Here is an 18,519-nt window from a genome sequence, read left to right as displayed (position 1 = left end):
ATTTTGTAACTATAGATAATCATTTTATTATTGAGGAAAATCACATGTATGTTCTACTTAACATTGAAAATTCAAATGCTTTTAATTTGAATATGTCCTTTTTTCCCCAAGGTATTAAAAATGCTGATGAAGATGAATTAAAGATGATTGCAACAGATCCTGATGACACCCATGCATACAACGTGGCAGATTTTGAATCACTCTCTAAGATCGTAGATGACCTCACCATCAACTTGTGTAACAGCGTCAAAGGTCCAGGTAAGATTAGCCAAGGGTTTCTCACCCTTAGCACTGTTGATATTTGGGGCAGATCATAATTTTTGGGATGGGGGAAGGGAACACTTAGTGTCTTGGGAAATGTTTAGCAGCATCCCTTGGCTCTGCCCACTGGATGTTGGTGGCATCCCCTGAGTTGGGACAACTAAAAATATCTTCAAATGTTGCCAAATGTCTGCTGGGGAAAATAATGCCCTCAGTTGAGAATCATTAGTTTAGTCCCTGATTTTTTCTCTGATTTGTTTCTGATGGCAGTAAACTAGAAATGGCTTTAGCTTATTTGAAGATAAACAAATAATGTGGTAGAAATCGTTCATATGCTTTGGGTACCGAGTACGTACTTATTTGACTTTTTCTTCTTGAGTTTTTCTCTCCAAACATTTACAGATTTTCTTTTTGGATTTTGAACAACAGACTGACCTTTTCCCTGGAGAAATAAACGAGCCAGGAAGCCAGAATTGTAGGCTTCTGGCTCTGGATTAGCTGAGAGAGTTGTAGTTTTATTTAGTTGGAGAGGACTTTGAGTGGGGATGAAAACATCTTTTATCTGTTTTCCTTTACTTTTTTTAAAAAAAAACTATGTAATAGTTGCATTCATTCTAGTTTCCCAGACAGTAAAATTGCTTGATAATTTTGTAGGCTTGATTATGACCCAACTATAATAAAGGTTAGAGTACTAAGAATGGAAATGCTTTCCCCAGCTTTACAAAGACAGTTGAGTTTTAGAGATTGATTGCCATGCCAATGAAGTCATTGGATTAATTCTCCTTAATATAGTATAATATAATATACTATAATAAAATATATAATAAACTATAAAATATAGACATCTTTCTAATGGTGATAGTGAGCTTAGTATTTCTATTTTCATTGATGTTAATTCTAGATATTGTTCTGTAGTCATTCTGTTGTTCATTGGTCATTTCACTTTATCTACCCACAGAGAGCACAATCACAGGCAGTAGCATATTCCCAAATTTCAAAAGACTTGGTTGTTTTTCTTCTTTCTTAAGAAAGTGGTTAGCTTCTCTTACCACTGAACTAGTCCCCATTGGGGAACTAAACATAAATAAGAAACCAATTCCGTTCTCACAGAGCATAACCTATAGTTAAGGAGATAAGACGTGATGAATATAAATAATCAAATGATAACAAGGGCAGTGAACTTGGGTGGTACCAACAGTGATAGAGACAATGGAATTTCCAGGACCCAAATCCTTCTTCAATAATTATATGTATAAGATTAGAGACAGCACTAAGTATTCAAGGATGATGCAGATGTTTTTGAGTTAGGCAACAGGTAAACTGGTGCCATAAGGAAGGGTGGGACTAAGTTTTAATGAAAGACAATGAGCCCAGGCTTGAATCTTCTGGGACTGAAGAATCCTTTGCCTACCCATTCAGGGAGGTCTTACGAGCAATGGGACTCTAGACTGTTATACTGTATATCAGTATATCAGGATGTGTATACAAGTTTGAAATATGAGACGTAATACTATTTTAATCTAATTTCAAATTTCATCACCTTGCTATAATAATGAAAAAAGCGTATGTATTTTATTTCCATGTGTAGGTGACTTGGAAGCACCTTCTAACCTAGTTATTTCTGAGCGAACCCATCGTTCTCTTAGAGTGAGCTGGACACCTCCTTCTGACAGTGTGGATAGGTATAAGGTGGAATACTACCCAGTTTCTGGAGGGAAACGGCAAGAAGTGAGTAGGCAACACCTACAACCCACTCCGTCCTGAGAGTGATATTGAGTCCTTCACATTAGGGCTCAGAAAATGTTGGGGGTGGGGAGCAGGAAGGATGTAGAGTGGGGCAGAACTGAGTCAGCATTGGTGCTTTCTAGTCCTTGCTAGGCAAGCACTTTCATTTGGGCTTAATTAAAGGATAAGAGCTTTGCTTAAATTCTTATGGTTCTACAAATTGCAGAATATCAATATGGTTTTTAATTAAAGGATGCTTGATTTATTTGTGAATTTATATTAAAGTCATAGAGTTGGAAGGAAACATTAAAGATGATCTAGTTTTACCCACTCATTTTACAAATAAGGAAACAACAGCTGGGAGAATAAATTATATAAATTGCCTAAGATCTCATTGTAATCTGGTAATTTCCAAAAACAAAAGACAATGGCCTCACTGAAATATAATTTTTAAGTTCATTGTAGTTAACTACTTTATAATTATACTAGAAAAGAGGGAAGCAATTACAACATAGGTTATTATTTTTTAAAATTTTCCCCCTAGTTTTATGTGAGCCGCCTGGAAAGTAGCACAGTACTGAAAGATCTGAAGCCTGAAACCGAGTATGTTGTTAATGTGTATTCTGTGGTGGAAGATGAATACAGTGAACCTCTGAAGGGCACAGAAAAAACCTGTAAGTCAGATTAAAAAAAAATCTTCTCCTTATTATCTTTTTAAAGATAAACAGGTGGCATTCCATGTGGGCTTTTGGCAGCCTTCCAAATCATTCCTTTATTCAATACCCATTCAACAAACATTTACTAAGCATGTTCTTCATACAGGTGCTCAATAAACACTCAGCTGCTCTTACTGGCTGTTCTTGCCATCATGGGACCCCACTGATGGAATGGGTAGTCATGGCCATAGATAACTTAGAGGGATAACTTTCCTTTCATAGAGTTACTCACTTCTTAAGAAAGATATCATGTGGGGAGTGGGACTAAGGTTGGGAAGGGGAACTGTGCAGAGGTGACCTATTTCAGTTTTGCAGGTGGTCAGATCTTCCTGCTGTCAATGAGATCACCCTTTTTTTCCTGTCCTTTGCCTCCTGGCCTTTACTAGAGAAGCTCTAATAGCTTTGACTTTGAGTAGAGCTTTTGGCAAAAATGTTCCTTGCTCCTATTCCTGGCAGGGTTCCTGAGGCCTAGTAGGGTTTCTGAGGCCGTATGAAAATAGTCTTTCCTTCTCCCATCTTCTTGGCTGGACTCCAGGGCACGGGAGGCCACTAATAAGACAAAGGAGTGGGCATCACTCTCTCCAAGGCAAGAATTGACTCTATTTATCTTCGGTTCCGTAAGTCTTTATCTCTTCTCTCTCTCTTTGCTATGTAGGTTTTAGGTATAGAACATTGTAAGTCAATGTCTGTATACACTACAAAGTGATCACCCCCCTGAAATCTATTACCATCCGTCACTCTACACGTGATCCTCTACCCCTTTCACCCACCCTCCAACCCCGATCCCTTCTGGTAACCACTGATTTGTTCTCTGTATCTATGAATTTGGTTTTGTTTGATTGCTTGTTTGGTTTTTGTTTGCTTTTAGACTCCACATACGAGTGAAATCAGATGCTATTTGTCTTTCTCCTGGTTTATTTCACTTAACATAATACCCTCAGGGCCCATCACAAATGGCAAGATTTCATTCTTTTTTATGGCTGAGCAGTACTCCATTTTATATATATTTCATTATATACATATTATATACATATCACCTTTTCTTTATCCATCGATGCACATGTATGTTGTTTCCATATCTTGGCTATTATAAATAATGCCCCAATGAACATAGAGGTGTATGTATCTTTTGAATTAGTGGTTTTGTATTCTTTGAATAAATAGCCAGTAGTGGAATAGCTGAATCATACGACAGTGCTATTCTTTATCTTTTTTGCAGAATCTCCATACCATTTTCTATAATGGCTGCACCAATTTGCAATCCCACTGATAGTGTATAAGGGTTCCCTTTTCTCCACATCCTTGCTAGCACTTGTTACTTTTGGTCTTTTTGATAATAATCATTCTAACACGTATGAGGTGATGTCTCATTGTAGTTTTGACTTGCATTTCCCTAGAAATTAGTGATGTTGAGCATCTTTGCATGTGCCTGTTAGCCATCTGTATGTCTTCTTTGGAAAAATATTTATTTACATCCTCTGACCAATTGAGTTGTTTGGTTTGTTATTCTTGTTGCTGTTGAATTGTGTGAGTTCTTTATATATTTTGGATATTAACTCCTTATTGGAGTTATGATTTGCAAATATCTTCTCCCATTCAGGAGGCTGCCTTTTTGTTTTGATGATGGTTTCCTTTGCTGTGCAGAAGTTTTTAATTTGATGTCTCATCTGTCTATTTTTAGTTTTGTTTTCCTTGCCTTTGGAGTCTGAGCCACAAAAACATTACCAAGACTGATGTCAAGGAGCTTACCATCTATGTTTTGATTCCAGGAGTTTTATGGTTTCAGGTCTTACATTTAAGTCTTTAATGAATTTTGAATTAATTTTTGTGTATGGTATAAGATAGTGGTCTAGTTTCATTCTTTTGTCTGTGGCTGACCCGTTTTCCAATACCACTTATTGAAGAGACTGTTTTTATTACACTGTATGTTCTTGGCTCCTCTGTCATAAATTAATTATCCATATGTGTGGGTTTATTTCTGGACTTTCAATTCTGTTCCATTGACATACGTGTGTGTGTGTGTGTGTGTGTGTGTGTGTTTGTGCCGGTGCCATGCTATTTTGATTACTGTATCTTTGTAATATAGCTAGAAATCAGGAAATGTGATACCTTCAACTTTGTTCTTCTTTCCCTGTGATTACTTTGGCTATTTAGGATCTTTTGTGGTTTCATACAAATTTAGCATTATTCATTCTGTTTTTGTGAAATATGCCATTGTCATTTTGATAAGGATTGCATTGAATCTGTAGATTACAATGGATACTATGGACATTTTAGCAATATTAATTCTTCCAATCTATGAGCACAGTGTATCTTCCCATGTATTTGTGTATCTTCAATTTCTTTCATTGGTGTCCTATTGTTTTCAGTGTATAGGTCTTTCACCTCCTTGGTCAAATTTATTCCTAGATATTTTATTCTTTTTGATGCAATTATAAATGAGATTGTTATTCTTAATTTGTCTTTTTGATAGTTTGTTATTAGCGTATGGAAACACCACAGATCTCTGTATATTGATTTTATATCCTGTGATTTTATTGAACTCATTTATTAGGTCTAACAGGTTTTTGGTGGAGTCTTTAGGATTTTCTATATATAGTATCATCTTTTGCAAATAGTGGCAGTTTTACTTCTTCCTTTCTGATTTGAATACCTTTTTTTCCTTGCCTAGTTGCTATGCCTAGGACTTCCAATACTATGTTGAATATATGTGGTAAGAGTGGGCATCCTGTCTTGTTCTTGAACTTGGAAGAAAAGCTTTCAGCTTTTTCCCACTGAATGTGATGTTATCTGTGGGTTTGTCATATATGGCATCTTCTTATGAGGTACATTTCTTCTATAGCCATTTTTTGTGAGTTTTTAAATCATAAATGGATGTTGAATTTTATTAAGTGCTTTTTCTGCATCTATTGAGATGATCATGTGATTTTTATCCTTCATTTTGTTAATATTATGTATCACATTGATTGACTTGTGAATTTGAACCATTCTTTTATCTCTGGAATAAATCCCACTTGATCATAATGTATGATGCTTTTAATGTATTGGTGAATCTGGTTTGCTGATATTTTGTTGAGGATTTTTACATCTATGTTTGTCAAGGATATTGACCCGTGATTTTCTTTTTTTGTGTCATCTTTGTCTGGTTTTAGTATCAGGGTAATGTTGGCCTCGTAAAATGTGTTTGGAAGCATTCCCTTCTCTTTAATTTTTGGAACAGTTTGAGAAGGATAGGTATTAAATCTTACTGGCTGTTTGGGAGAGTTCACCAGTGAAGCCGTTTAGTCCTGAACTTTTGTTTATTGGAAGGTTTTTGATTACTGATTCAATCTTCTTGCTAATAATCTGTCTACTTAGGTTTTCTATTTCTCTCTAATTCAGTCTTGGAAGACTGTATATTTCTAAGGATTTACCCCTTTCTTCTAGGTTGTCTGGTTTGTTGGCATATCACGGTTTGTATTAGTGTCTTATGATCCTTTGTATTTCTGTGGTATCAGTTGTAGCTTTTCTTTCATTTCTGATTTAATTTATTTGAATCCTTTTTCTTTTTTCTTTATTAGTTACCTAAAGGTTTGTTGATTTGGTTTATCTTTTCTAGCGCTTTGTTTCATTGATTTTTTTCTGTTTTCATTTTAGTCTCTAATTTCTTTGTAACTCTGATGTTTATTATTTCCTTCCTTCCACTAACTTAGGGCTTCCTTTTTCTTTTTCTAGTTTCTTTAGGTGTAAAGTTACATTGTTTACTTGAGATTTTTCTTGTTTCTCAAGGTAGGCCAATATTGCTATGAACTTCCTTCTAAGATCTCCTTTTGCTACATCTCATAGATTTTGGTATGTTATATTTCTTTCAGTTTTCTTTAGGTATTTCCTGATTTCTGCTTTGTTATCTTTGATGACCTCATGGTTGTTCAGTTGTATGTTGTTTGATTTTCATGTTTTTGTATTTTTTCCAGCTTTGTTATTGTAATTAATTTTTAGTTTCTTACTATTGTTGTCAGAGAAGATGCTTGATATGATTTCAGTCTTCTTGAATTTATTGACGCTTATTTTGTGGCCCAACATGTAATCTATCTTGGAGAATGTTCCATGTGCACTTGAGAAGAACATGCATTCTGTGGCTTTTGGATGAAATATTCCGTATATATATCTATTATGTATACTTCTATTATGTCCATGTGATCTAATGTGTCAATTGAGACCAATATTTCTTTATTGATATGTGACCTGTTCATTGCTGCAAGTGAGGTGTTAAGGTCCCCTACTATTGTTGTTTTCTTTTCAATTTCTCCCTTTAGGTTTTCAAATATTTGTTTTATATATTTTGTGCTCTTTTGTTGGGTAAATATACACTTATTTATAAATAAACACTCATTTATAAATGTTATAAATAAACACTTATTTATAAATGTTATATCTTCTGGTTGGATTCATCCCATTGTTGTAATGTGGTGCTCCTCTTTGTCTTTTAGTAGAGTCTGTTTTGTCTGACATGAGTATAGTTATGCCAGCTTTCTTTTCATTTCCATTTACATAGAATAATTTTTCCCATTCCTTCACAGTCTGTATGTGTCCTTACTTCTGAAGTGAGTCTTTTGTAGGTAGCATATAGACAGTTCTTTTTTTTTTTTTAATAAAGAATCTATTTAGTCACTCCTTGTCTTTTAGTCAGTAAATGTAGTTCATTTATATTTGAAATAATTATCAGTAGGTATGTATTTATTTTCATTTTGTTGTTTTCTGGGTGTTTTTAAAGTTCTTCGTTGTCCCTTTTTTTCTCTTTCTTTCTTCCCTTGTGGTTTGTTGGCTTTCTTTAGTGTTATGCTTAGATCCTTTCTTATTTTCTTTTATGTGTTTAGTATAAGTTTTTCTTCGTGGTTACTGTGAGTTCACATGTAGCCTCCTATGTATATAATATTCTCTTTTAAATTGATAGCAACTTAAATTTGAACACATTCCAAAACTTTACATTTTTATCCCTCCATGTTTTATATTTTTGATGACACATCTTATGTCTTTTTATTTTATGCATCCTTTAGCTAATTATTGTAATTTTAATTAATTTTACTACTTTTTGACTTTCATATTTTTGACCTTCATGCTTGCCTTATCAGTGATTGATCAACTACTTTTATTATCTATTTACCTTTTCCAGTGAGATTATTACTTTCATATATTTTATTCCTATTAATTATTGTCTTTTCAGTATAGAGAAATCCCTTTAACATTTCTTATGAGGTGAGTTTAGAGGGGATGTATTAGCTTTGCTTATCCGGAAAACTCTTAATCTCTCCTTCAATTCTGAATGATAATCTTGCGGGGTAGGGAATTCTTGGTTGGAAAATTTTTCCTCTCAGCACTTTGATATGTCATGACCCTTCTGGTCTGTAAAATTTCTGCTGAAAAATCTCTGATAGCCTTGCAGGGTTTCCTTGTATGGAATAAATTGTTTTTCTCTAGTTATTTTAAGATTCTCTCTTTATTCTTAACTTGTACCATTTTAATTATAATGTGCCTTGGTGTGGTTCTCTTTGGGTTCATCTTATTTAGAGTTCTCTGGACTTCCTGAACCCAAATGTCTGTTTTCTTCCCCAGATAAGGGAAGTTTTTAGGCATTGTTTCTTCGAATAATTTTTCTGGTTCTTTCTCTCCCTTCCCCTTCTAGGACCTCTATAATGCAAATATTATTCCATTTGATGTTGTCCTAAAGGTCCCTTTAGGTATCCTTACTTTTTAAAATTCTTTCTCATTTTGTTGCTCTGTGTGGTTGAGATCCATTGCTTTGTCTTCCAGCCCACTGATTTGGGCTTCTACTTCATCCATTCTGCTATTGAACCCCTCTAGTATATTTTTCATTTCAGTTATAATTTCTGTTTCATATTTTCTTCTAATTTCTATCTGTTTGTTGAAGTTCTCACTGTTCATCCATTCTTCTCCTGAGTTCGGTGAACATCTTTATGACCATTACTTTGAACTCTTTATTGAGTAGGTTGCTGTCTTCATTTCATTAAAATCTTTTTCTGGGGAAAAACATCTTATTTCTGGGAATTTGTCCTGTTCTTTGGTTTGGAATATAGTCCTCTGTTTCCTCATTTTGTCTGATTTTCTGTGTGTATGTATCAGGCAAAACTGCTACCTCTCCCAGTCTTGAAGGAGTGATCTTGTGAGGTGATGATCTATGGGGTCCAGAGTGCAGTTTCCCCTGGGCTCCAGAGCCAGACACCCAAGGGACATCTCTTGTGTGGACTGTGTGCACTTGCTGGCTGTGGTGGGGCCACAGCTGTGGTGCAGGATAGGTGGGATGTGGGGCACTCATCCAGCCTGGTTGTGGTGTGACTGCTGCTGGGATAAGTGGAGCATGTAACATGCACACCAGTGCTAGCAGACATGAGGGAGAACACCAAAAATGGTGCTTCCAGCTCTGTTAATAGCAAGTTAGAATGAGATTGCAAAAATGGTACCTGCCAGTGGTTCTCTCCATAGAGAAAGTCATTACAGGTTCCTGCCTCTCTGGCAGCTGCTTTAAGAATTGTAAGCAGGTCTGCCTCACTTATGACCTAGGCACTTTCCAAACTGTTGCTTTTATGGTGGATCTCAGGGCAAGTGGGTCTGTGTGTGAGCCCTTTGAGAGCAGGTTATCTATTTCCTATAGTTTTATGCTTCCCCTGGACTTCACCCCTGTTGATTTTCAAAGTGAGGAATCTTTAGGGGCTTCTCTTTCATGTGCTGGACTCAAAGATTAAGGAGCTTGATGTGGGGCACACTCCTTTCACTTCTTGAGGGAAAGTTCCATAATTTGGGAATTCCTTCCCAATTGTGGGTCATCATGCTTGGGGTGGGGTCCCAGGCAAGCTTGAGTTTCTACATCTCCTATCTGCTTGATATGTCTCTTTTTTCTTTGTTCATCTAGTTCTCAGGTCCTTTTCAGAGGATATGATTTCATATGTAGCTATAAATGTATTTTATCCATGGGAGGAAGTGATTTCAGAGTTCTTATGCTGCCATCTTGAACCCCTCCTCCATCTTTTCTCTTACTAACCTTCATATGGCACCATAGGAGGTGGGAAATAATATATTTCAAAATGAGCAAGATTAATCTGCTAATTCCTTAAAACTTTAAACTCAATCTTTGGACAATATATACCAAGCCATATGGGTATTAAATGAAGAGGAGACTGTAAATCTTTTACTATGCCTCATGAGCCTATCTTTAAAAAGCCCATGAATCCCCTAAGTTCCAGTTAGTAATGTATGGCACTCTCAGTTACATTTATTTTTTTATGAAAGATGAAGTAAAATACTGTGCTGCTTATTTATGTATGAAATTCTATGATTGAAGATTGAAAATAGTTGACGTAAAGATGTTCCAGAAAAAGAGATTGAAATCTCAGGAAGTTGGTATATATTTTGGCTCCCATATAGATTCATTGGGATGCCAGTTGAAATTTAAACTTTCTGCCCCAATGAAATAGTTGTAACTTGCAGTCCTGAGTATGAGATGACAATGAACAATGAGATTGGCTTTTTCAGGGGAGAGGAAAGAATTCTATTGACTCTCACTGACTTCTCACAGCAACTCATTCTCTATTTAGCATACATAAATATCACTTATTAAGTAAAAAATAATTAAAAAATTAGTAGAATGACAGGAATTAGACTGATGTCTGCCTTTACATTCCAACAGTACCGGTCCCTGTGGTCAGCATGAATATTTATGATGTTAGCCCTACCACCATGCATGTGCAATGGCAGCCAGTGGGAGGGGCTACTGGCTACACCTTGTCGTATGAACCCACCAACGCCACAGAACCAAGAAAACCCAAAGAGGTGGGAAATATTTGTTTCTTTATCACTGGGTCTTTCTGAGACTTTATAGTTTTAGAGTCCGCATTAAATTGCAGTTACTTATGAACTCATTTATAACTTTACATGCAAAACAGAAAAATAGAAAATTAGACTTGGGACCTGTGACACATTTTAAAAAACATTGGCATGAAGAAGGAAATTCATGTCAGAGAGATGAAAAAGAAAAGCTGTGTTATAATCTAGTGGTTACAAATAGATTGTAATTTGCTATCTGCAGTAAGTTGAAACGTTTGATTTGAATGTCTTATTTCCTTTTGACATGTCCATATGCAGATGCGCGTGGGGCCAACAGTGAATGATGTGGAACTGACTGATCTTTTTCCCAACACTGAGTATGCAGTTACAGTCCAGGCTGCCTTGCACGACCTCACTAGTGAACCTGTCACTGCTCGAGAAGTCACGTGTAAGATATTGCCAGTGTTCTTTCTTTCTTTATTGCTGTAAACATAATGTTCACTAGGATTTTTCTTTCACCCAACGATGCTATCAATAATTTGATAATTTATGCACAAGTTACAGGGTTATTCCTTAGAGCGATCAAATTTGAGAATTAAAATTAACTCTAGACTTACGGCAGCATCTTAAATTGATCCTAGGATGTATTTTTTTTTTCCCAAATTGAATATAGTTGATATTGAAATGTTTCTTACAATTGATGGTGTACTTTTGGCCAAGTGTCAGTCAGGGAATAGAACATAAAATAGTGGTGCATCTTAAAGTTGACGTTGTTGTAGATCTATGAAGTAGGGTATATAACACTAGTGAGAAGGGAATGTTGGCTGAGTGTAATTTTGGAGGAAGATACTAGACTTAGGATTAAGATGTTCCAAGTTTTTGTTGAAGTAGGTTCTTTATGGCACATATAGAAAAGTCTGTTTCAATTAAGTGAGTTAATCAGTTTACTCAATCTAAAAACATATTGTCTGTTATACTTCAGTCACCATGCTAGGTATTGGGAATGCACCACTAGGTAATACCAGGCAGTGTAGAGCAAGTGAACTCCTTTGTGGTTTGCACTTCTTCTGTGTGTGTTGATTAATTCCTTTTGTGGTTTCAGTTTGTTTCACTGGCATTTGGGTGCTTTTTCTTGAAAAGTGACAAGGATTGTACCTACGACCCTTGCCTTTCCTGGCTGGAAGTTTTGTTTTATGCTTGTTGAGGTCATGATGAGATAAATGACTTGGCTTAAATTTGAGGCTCAGCCCACATTTCTAAGGAAATTAAGAAGACGGTAGGAATCTTCAAGGGAGAAGAGGGACTGAGAAGCATGATAAGGCAGAAAAGAGAAAGAGCCCCTGAAGGGCAGGACAATATAAATTCATTGACAACAAATAATCACTTTTTATATATTAGACCCTGTCTGGAGCTGGTGGTTTTGTAGAAATGGGGTAGTGGCAGATGGAAAGAGTGGGAAGCCAACTAGGGATGGAGACATGTGTCCTCGAAGTGCTGGGAGAGAAGACCCAAGAGTCATAGTGGGATGAAAGGCAAGTGTGGTCATGGATTTGATATGGAGTTGACTGCCCCGGTGAAGGAAGGGAGGCCACAGAGAGATGCCAAAAGACAAAAACATTGAAGGGATAAAGGTGCAGAATCATGGAGGTGGAGGGAGACATTCAGGAGGAGAGATGCAGAGTTGAAATGAGAGACAAAATGAAATTGGTCAACGGGCAGTTAAAAAGTGAGATCTGTCTCATGTAACAAAAGAAAATTTCTTTGTTAGTTATCCTCACCTCTGTTCTTTTTAAGGTAAGTCTTTGACTCGGCAAAAATTTATCATTTGGATTTTCTTGTAACTGTTTAGGCCCCTGTGGATTTTCTTTTAAGTTATTGGGTGCTTAATTTTGCCCCATCTTCATTCTTCACTCTCATAGCCCTTTGTTTTTCTATCATTTTGCATTCTTAAGAGAGCATAACTCTTTCGATTTTGTTTTCTAGCTTAACTGATTTAAATATCTGAGAAAGAAACACGAGCTGTACATTTGTGGTGACTTATGATTTACTATAGCTGAGCAGCAAGTAAGACCTTATGAAAATAGAGTGGAAGTTTACATATAAAGGAGAAATTAGAATTGTAATAAAAATTTCAACTTCTCATATTTTAAAAAAATCCTTCTTAAGAGGAATTGAGCTCTACCTGGTAGAATCATCATACTTTTATCATCAGAGCTATTTGTTTAAAGTTATTTTGCTGCACACTGTTAATTTTCTCTAAACAACTCCTTGAAAGCTTGTGTGAATGCTTTAGAGCTTTGTGGTTGAGAGCCACATCTGGATCTCATTTCTCGTGCATTTCCAGTGCCTTTACCCAAACCTCGAGATCTGAGACTCAGAGACGTGACTCACAGCACCATGAATGTCTTATGGGAACCCGTGCCTGGAAAAGTGCGTAAATATATCGTTCGCTACAAAACACCAGAAGACGATGTCAAAGAGGTAGGTTGAAGATTAAAATGGATTTGGAAATACTTGTTTTCCTAGTAGGTTTAACAACAGAACCCAAACAAGTACAGAGGATAGCATGTTTTGAATATCTGTCACTACATTAATATAGTGTTGAAAGCTTGTTATATTAGTAGAGCAATTTTTGAATATCAATAATATATTGGATTGTGTTGCATTTATTTTAGAAATGTTTTCTTCTGTGATACTAATCTCAAAATCATCATTCCTTAGTGGACAAAGAGTCATAGAATACAGATAGTACTTCCTTCTCATTTTATGGTGCTCTGCATTCTATGAATTATTTAAAAAATCATATAATAATGTGTCTAAAAATAAAAGCTAGTAAGGGGTGCAGGAAAGAAGAAGGGAGTTTGTCAGATAATAGGAAGATAGGACAATGGAGCAGGACTGAGAGAATGGGTAAATAAATGGATTCTTAAACGAGTGTCCCTTTGGCCATGAGCATTTTTGAGATGATGTTGGGGCAGAGATCTGTTTCCATGACAACCTAATTCAAAGTGGGAGCAAATTGAGTGCTTTCACTAGAGAATGGGTTTAAAACTAATGTGTGCTTGGGGGCGTATTAATATCAGAATCTCAGAGACGTTTTTGGAAGATAGAAATAATTCCTGTAAGTCCCTAGTTATTGATTGTGCGGGTCAGCTGGATTATTACCAAAGCTGATTTATACACATCCACACATTCATTTCATTCTGGGCTTCAATTTCAAAAGAGGCACAATCACCAGTGGGTCTCACAGGGCTCTTGTGCACAGCAAATGAGATAATGCACAGGAGAATATTCCTGAGAGAAATCAGGCAGTGTATACAAAGGGAAACAGGGAAACTGTCAGTGAAAAATGATTAGGTTGTTTGAATCTGTAAGAAGTCATTATTTACCAAACCCTAGCATTCAGACAGAGCTCTACTACATACATTTTCCCACTTTGGAAGCATTTAAACTGTCTCCAGTTCCTGGACTCTTATGCATATTAGAAAACATTGCTATTTTTTGTAGCATAATTCTTATGCTCTTGTGCAGTAAACAACAGAGATGTTAACTCTAGACCCTTCATAAAAATAGTTCCACTGCTCTATTACAGGTAGAGGTAGACAGGTCACGGACCAGCACCCCTCTCAAAGACCTCTTATCACAAACCCTGTACACAGTAGGTGTTTCTGCAGTGTATGACGAGGGAGAGTCTCCCCCAGTGACTGCTCAGGAAACTACCCGTAAGTTGTGATCATGCTTCACTGATAATTGAGAAACGACACTACGTGACTGTGTAACTGAACTTATTGGGTCATTTTGTTTCTTGGTGCTATTTTTTTTTTATTTGAGTATTTAATGTTTGAATTCACAGATTGCTTTTCACTTATTTTCTTCCCGTCTTCTACCTTCATGTCCATTCTTTTAGTTTATTTATTTTTTATTTTTATTTTTCAATTAGGTTTTTTATTTTAATTTAATTTTATTCTAATTCCACTATAGTTAACATATGGTGTTACATTGCTTTTAAGTACACAATATAGTGATTCAACATGTCCATTCCTTTTATGGTAATTTTTGTCCTCCTATTATTCTATCAACCACTGTCATTAATTCATCTTCCAGATACTTAACTGGTGTGTATATGTGTGTGTTTTGTGTGTGTGGCTGTGCACGTGTATGCAGTGTGGGGGGCAATGGAGAGGAAGTATATTCTTGATGCATGTTGGACATTTTCTCTGGGAAAGTTGTGTTATCAAATATTTTTTGAGATTTTACTATGTATGAAGTGCTATCAGGGATAAAAAAAATGTAAGTATCTTTGTGCTTACTAGTTCATGATTCCATTATGGAGATAAGAAAAATTAATTGACAACACATGGGATGGTGTAGTGGCGCTCACATTGCACGCTGTCGGATGTCAGGTAAAGGGGAAGCTTGCACAGTGGAGAGGCAGGGGAGATGCAGGGCAGCCTAGGCAGGCTCCTCCTCACCTCCATCTGTTGCTGCTTCCAGAGATGTCTGTTTCTTTCCCTCTCAGGGTACTTCCATAGTATTTAAGCCAATTATGATTGCTTGTTGGTTTTTTCCTATCTATTCTGCTTTCCCCTTTCTCTCCCCCAGTGAAGGCAGAGACATACTTACTCTGTACAGCTTTGCATCTCCAGTGCCTGGCACCGTGCTCAGTGCATAATTTCCTACTCGAATAGTGGTTAAGAAGTTAAGGTCTAGAGCCCGCAGTGTTCCGAAGAAATATAATGGGAGCTACTTATGTAATTCAAAATTTTCTAGTACCCACAATTGAAAAAGTAAAAAGAGAAGAAACTGATTTTGATAATGTATTATATTCAACCCAATATATCAAAAATATTATCATTTCAACATGTATCAGCAGAATAATTGTTAAGATATTTCACATAATTTTTTTCCATAATAATTCCTTGAAATCCAGTGTGTTTTAATTTTATACTTAGCGTGTATCTCAATTTGGACTAGCCATATTTCAAGTACTCAGTAGCTGAATATGGCTAGTGACTCTGATAGTAGACAGCACAGGTCTAGAGATTTTAAAATGACTTGCCCTGCCTCATCTAGTGAGCTATTGGTGGGATCAATACAAATCTGGGACTTTTACTTCCTGTTCTGTAACTCCCTCACTAGAGGCTCAAAACTTCTCCTTTCATACCTAGCTGTCTCTACCTGATCAGAGCCTCTTGTCAAATGGCACAGCCTACTCCTTAACATCAGACAGTTCTACTTCTGCTACTTTCTTACCATGTGGTCCCTCTTAGCAATCTCACTTGCTTTCTTGGCGTCAGTTCTTACTTGGTAGGGTAGTGTCTGGATGTGAAAATTGGTGCATATGAGTGGACCGACAGCTTTGCACAAGCATAACAGATGTAGTAGAGAAAAAAATCAGGAAAAAAGACTATGAACTGAATTGGTAAGATACTTGGTTCTAAACAATATTTTTAGCCTGTTTCCTCATGTTCATGAAAATAAAACAAGGTGGTTTTATTATATTGCTTGTTCAGAAACTTAGTCCTGCTTTATCTCATGATAGGCACTGTGCCAGCCCCAACAAACCTAAGGATTACCGAAGTAACACCAGAGAGCTTCCGAGGGACTTGGGATCATGGAGCTTCGGATGTGTCCCTCTACAGGATAACCTGGGCGCCTTTTGGAAGCTCAGATAAGATGGAGGTAGAGTTAATTTTCTTCCTTCCTCCCTCCTTCCCTGTGTCCTTTCCTTCCTTCCTTCCTCCTCCTCCTCTCCTTCCCTCCTTCCTTCCTTTCTCCTCTCCTTCCCTCCTCCCTTCCTTCCTTCCTTTTTAAAAAAAATCTTATTTCGTGACAACGAATCTTATTGGAAATATGTATTACCTCTATTTCCTGAAAAGCATCCTTTCCTATTAGTGACATTTGAGCTCCTGGCATACATCAAAGGCAGAAGAACATCTGGCTAAATAATGTCAACAAACTGCCATTGAGAGTGTGATAGACATGGTGACTTAATTTTGTGTGGGTTTTTTTTTTTCTCTTTCACTAAGACCATCTTAAATGGAGATGAAAATACTTTGGTGTTTGAAAACCTGAACCCGAACACTCTCTATGAAGTTTCTGTTACTGCCATTTATCCTGATGAGTCAGAAAGCGATGACCTGACTGGCAGTGAGCGCACACGTAGGTGTTCAGCTTTCAAATAGGACATTGTTATTTTGAAGTTAATTTAAAAAAAGAGCTATAGCTATATTAGTAATATTTCCCAAATTCTGTTTTTTTTTTATTTTAGCACGTTTGATACCCTTAACAACACAAGGTAAGAGTTTAATTTGCTGAGCCGTATGAATGACCAAATGAATGAATGAATGAGCGAATTAACAAGTGAATGAATGGAAAATACCACAAAAACCCTTGTAAATGGTTTTTCTGCTTTTAAATTGGAAGGCATCAACTGGGACCTTCTTTTAAACCTTTCTTGAAAAAACGTTGCTTTACTGCCATTTGTTAAGGCGTCATTTAAGATTCCATGACCATCATTTATCATGAGGTTTAGTCCTAAACCTACAAGTATACTGATTTTCTTGTGAATGGTGTTCATTTTGGGAAGAGGCCTCATTCTATGAGCTTACTCTGTTTCTCAACAATCATTTTTCAGCTCCAAAAAGTGGCCCACGAAACCTTCAGGTGTACAACGCAACCTCTAACAGCTTGACTGTTAAGTGGGATCCTGCCAGCGGTCGTGTGCAGAAATACAGAATCACTTACCAGCCTTCAACAGGAGAGGGCAATGAGCAAACGGTAATTTTTTTGAAAAAAAATATATATATATAACTTGGACAAATTCTACCTTTTCTCCTCAAACTCCTTCCCCCCCTGCAATGTATAGTCAGTCATACTACTTTGAGAGATGCAAAATTTACCATAATAAATGGAGTTATTTGACTCCATTCCTGATGGGAACTCAGTGGACAATCTCATGGGGGATGAAAGTTGCTTTTCATGGAAGGTAGGCCCACAGCATCAGGCATGTGCCTCATACATGCACATTTCCCTTAAAAACTGCTAGGGCTGGATTATCTATGAAGATTTCTAGATTTTTTTGGTCTTTAGATTTTTCATCCATATCTCTCTAACTTAATCAAATACTGTAAGTTTGCCAAATTTCTGTTATTGTAATTTTCCAGTTGTGGCATGTCATAAAGGATCTCTTGTATCTGGAGTTTCCAGATCTAGGTGGCTGTTCACCTAATTCATGCTGTTTATCATTTTTATATTTATCCAAATAGAGGTTTCTGAGAAAGATGGTATGACTGTCAATTGCCTTCATCTTCTTTATTTTTCTGGTCTTCCCTGGTTTAGGAGAGTCCTAGTCCATTCACCTTGCTTACGTTAGTTGTTTGTTTTTGAACCTTCTCCAGCTTTGCTTTGTGAAATGTGTGACTAGAACTGCACGTATATGGTCATAGGTCAGGAAGCACCATGATTTTTTACACCAGGAGGGATGCTTCCTGATTTATTTCAAATGCCTCTTTTGGTAAGGTCCAGTATTTTGTTAACATGCTTTGGACTATAGTAATTCCTCACATAGTCTTAGAGATATGAGTTATTATCAATTAGTCGCCTGACTTGCTGAGCTCCAGCAAATGGGTTCTACCTCTTCCCAGTTTAGAGATGTTAGCAGGGGTGGATGCTGGCCGTGGTTAAAGGTTTCTGATATTGCATATTAAGTGGGCTTAGCTGAACCAGAAACTCTCCCATCCTCAGTGTGACTTTTGAGTTGATCTTTTGAGGTTTCCGTACAATTAGTCTTAGATGGTATTTTTGGATAGAAACTTTGTCTAATTAAATAGGTTACCGAAAATAAACTAAATACCAACTGTAGTCAACTGGCTTTTGTAGGAAGTAAGATAAGACACATTTGGTGAACTGATATTTCCATGTCAGAAGCAGAACTTCTTTTGCTTATGCTAGGCCAGGTAAAACTGTAAAGCAGGTGAGACTTGTCTTCAGCATTTCC

At 36.7% G+C, this 18,519-nt stretch overlaps 1 protein-coding gene across 2 annotated transcripts in view; it reads left to right on the top strand.

Annotated features, from left to right (window-relative positions):
* COL12A1 (collagen type XII alpha 1 chain) overlaps positions 1–18,519 on the top strand; it is a 111,531-nt gene that overhangs the window by 42,527 nt on the left and 50,485 nt on the right. For both annotated transcript variants that reach the window (XM_040643676.1, XM_040643675.1), the window contains 11 exons: positions 112–258; positions 1,850–1,989; positions 2,531–2,660; positions 10,384–10,526; positions 10,839–10,968; positions 12,865–13,001; positions 14,113–14,242; positions 16,063–16,202; positions 16,550–16,682; positions 16,792–16,818; positions 17,158–17,300. In XM_040643676.1, the coding sequence (XP_040499610.1) occupies positions 112–258; positions 1,850–1,989; positions 2,531–2,660; positions 10,384–10,526; positions 10,839–10,968; positions 12,865–13,001; positions 14,113–14,242; positions 16,063–16,202; positions 16,550–16,682; positions 16,792–16,818; positions 17,158–17,300 (1,400 nt within the window). The remainder of the gene's footprint in view (positions 1–111; positions 259–1,849; positions 1,990–2,530; positions 2,661–10,383; positions 10,527–10,838; positions 10,969–12,864; positions 13,002–14,112; positions 14,243–16,062; positions 16,203–16,549; positions 16,683–16,791; positions 16,819–17,157; positions 17,301–18,519) is intronic.

Source organism: Ursus maritimus, unplaced genomic scaffold (genome assembly GCF_017311325.1).
Source record: "Ursus maritimus isolate PB19 unplaced genomic scaffold, ASM1731132v1 scaffold_29, whole genome shotgun sequence".
NCBI lineage: Eukaryota > Metazoa > Chordata > Mammalia > Carnivora > Ursidae > Ursus > Ursus maritimus.
The sequence above is the reverse complement of the archived record's forward strand: the minus strand, read 5'-3'. Positions and strand labels throughout refer to the sequence as shown.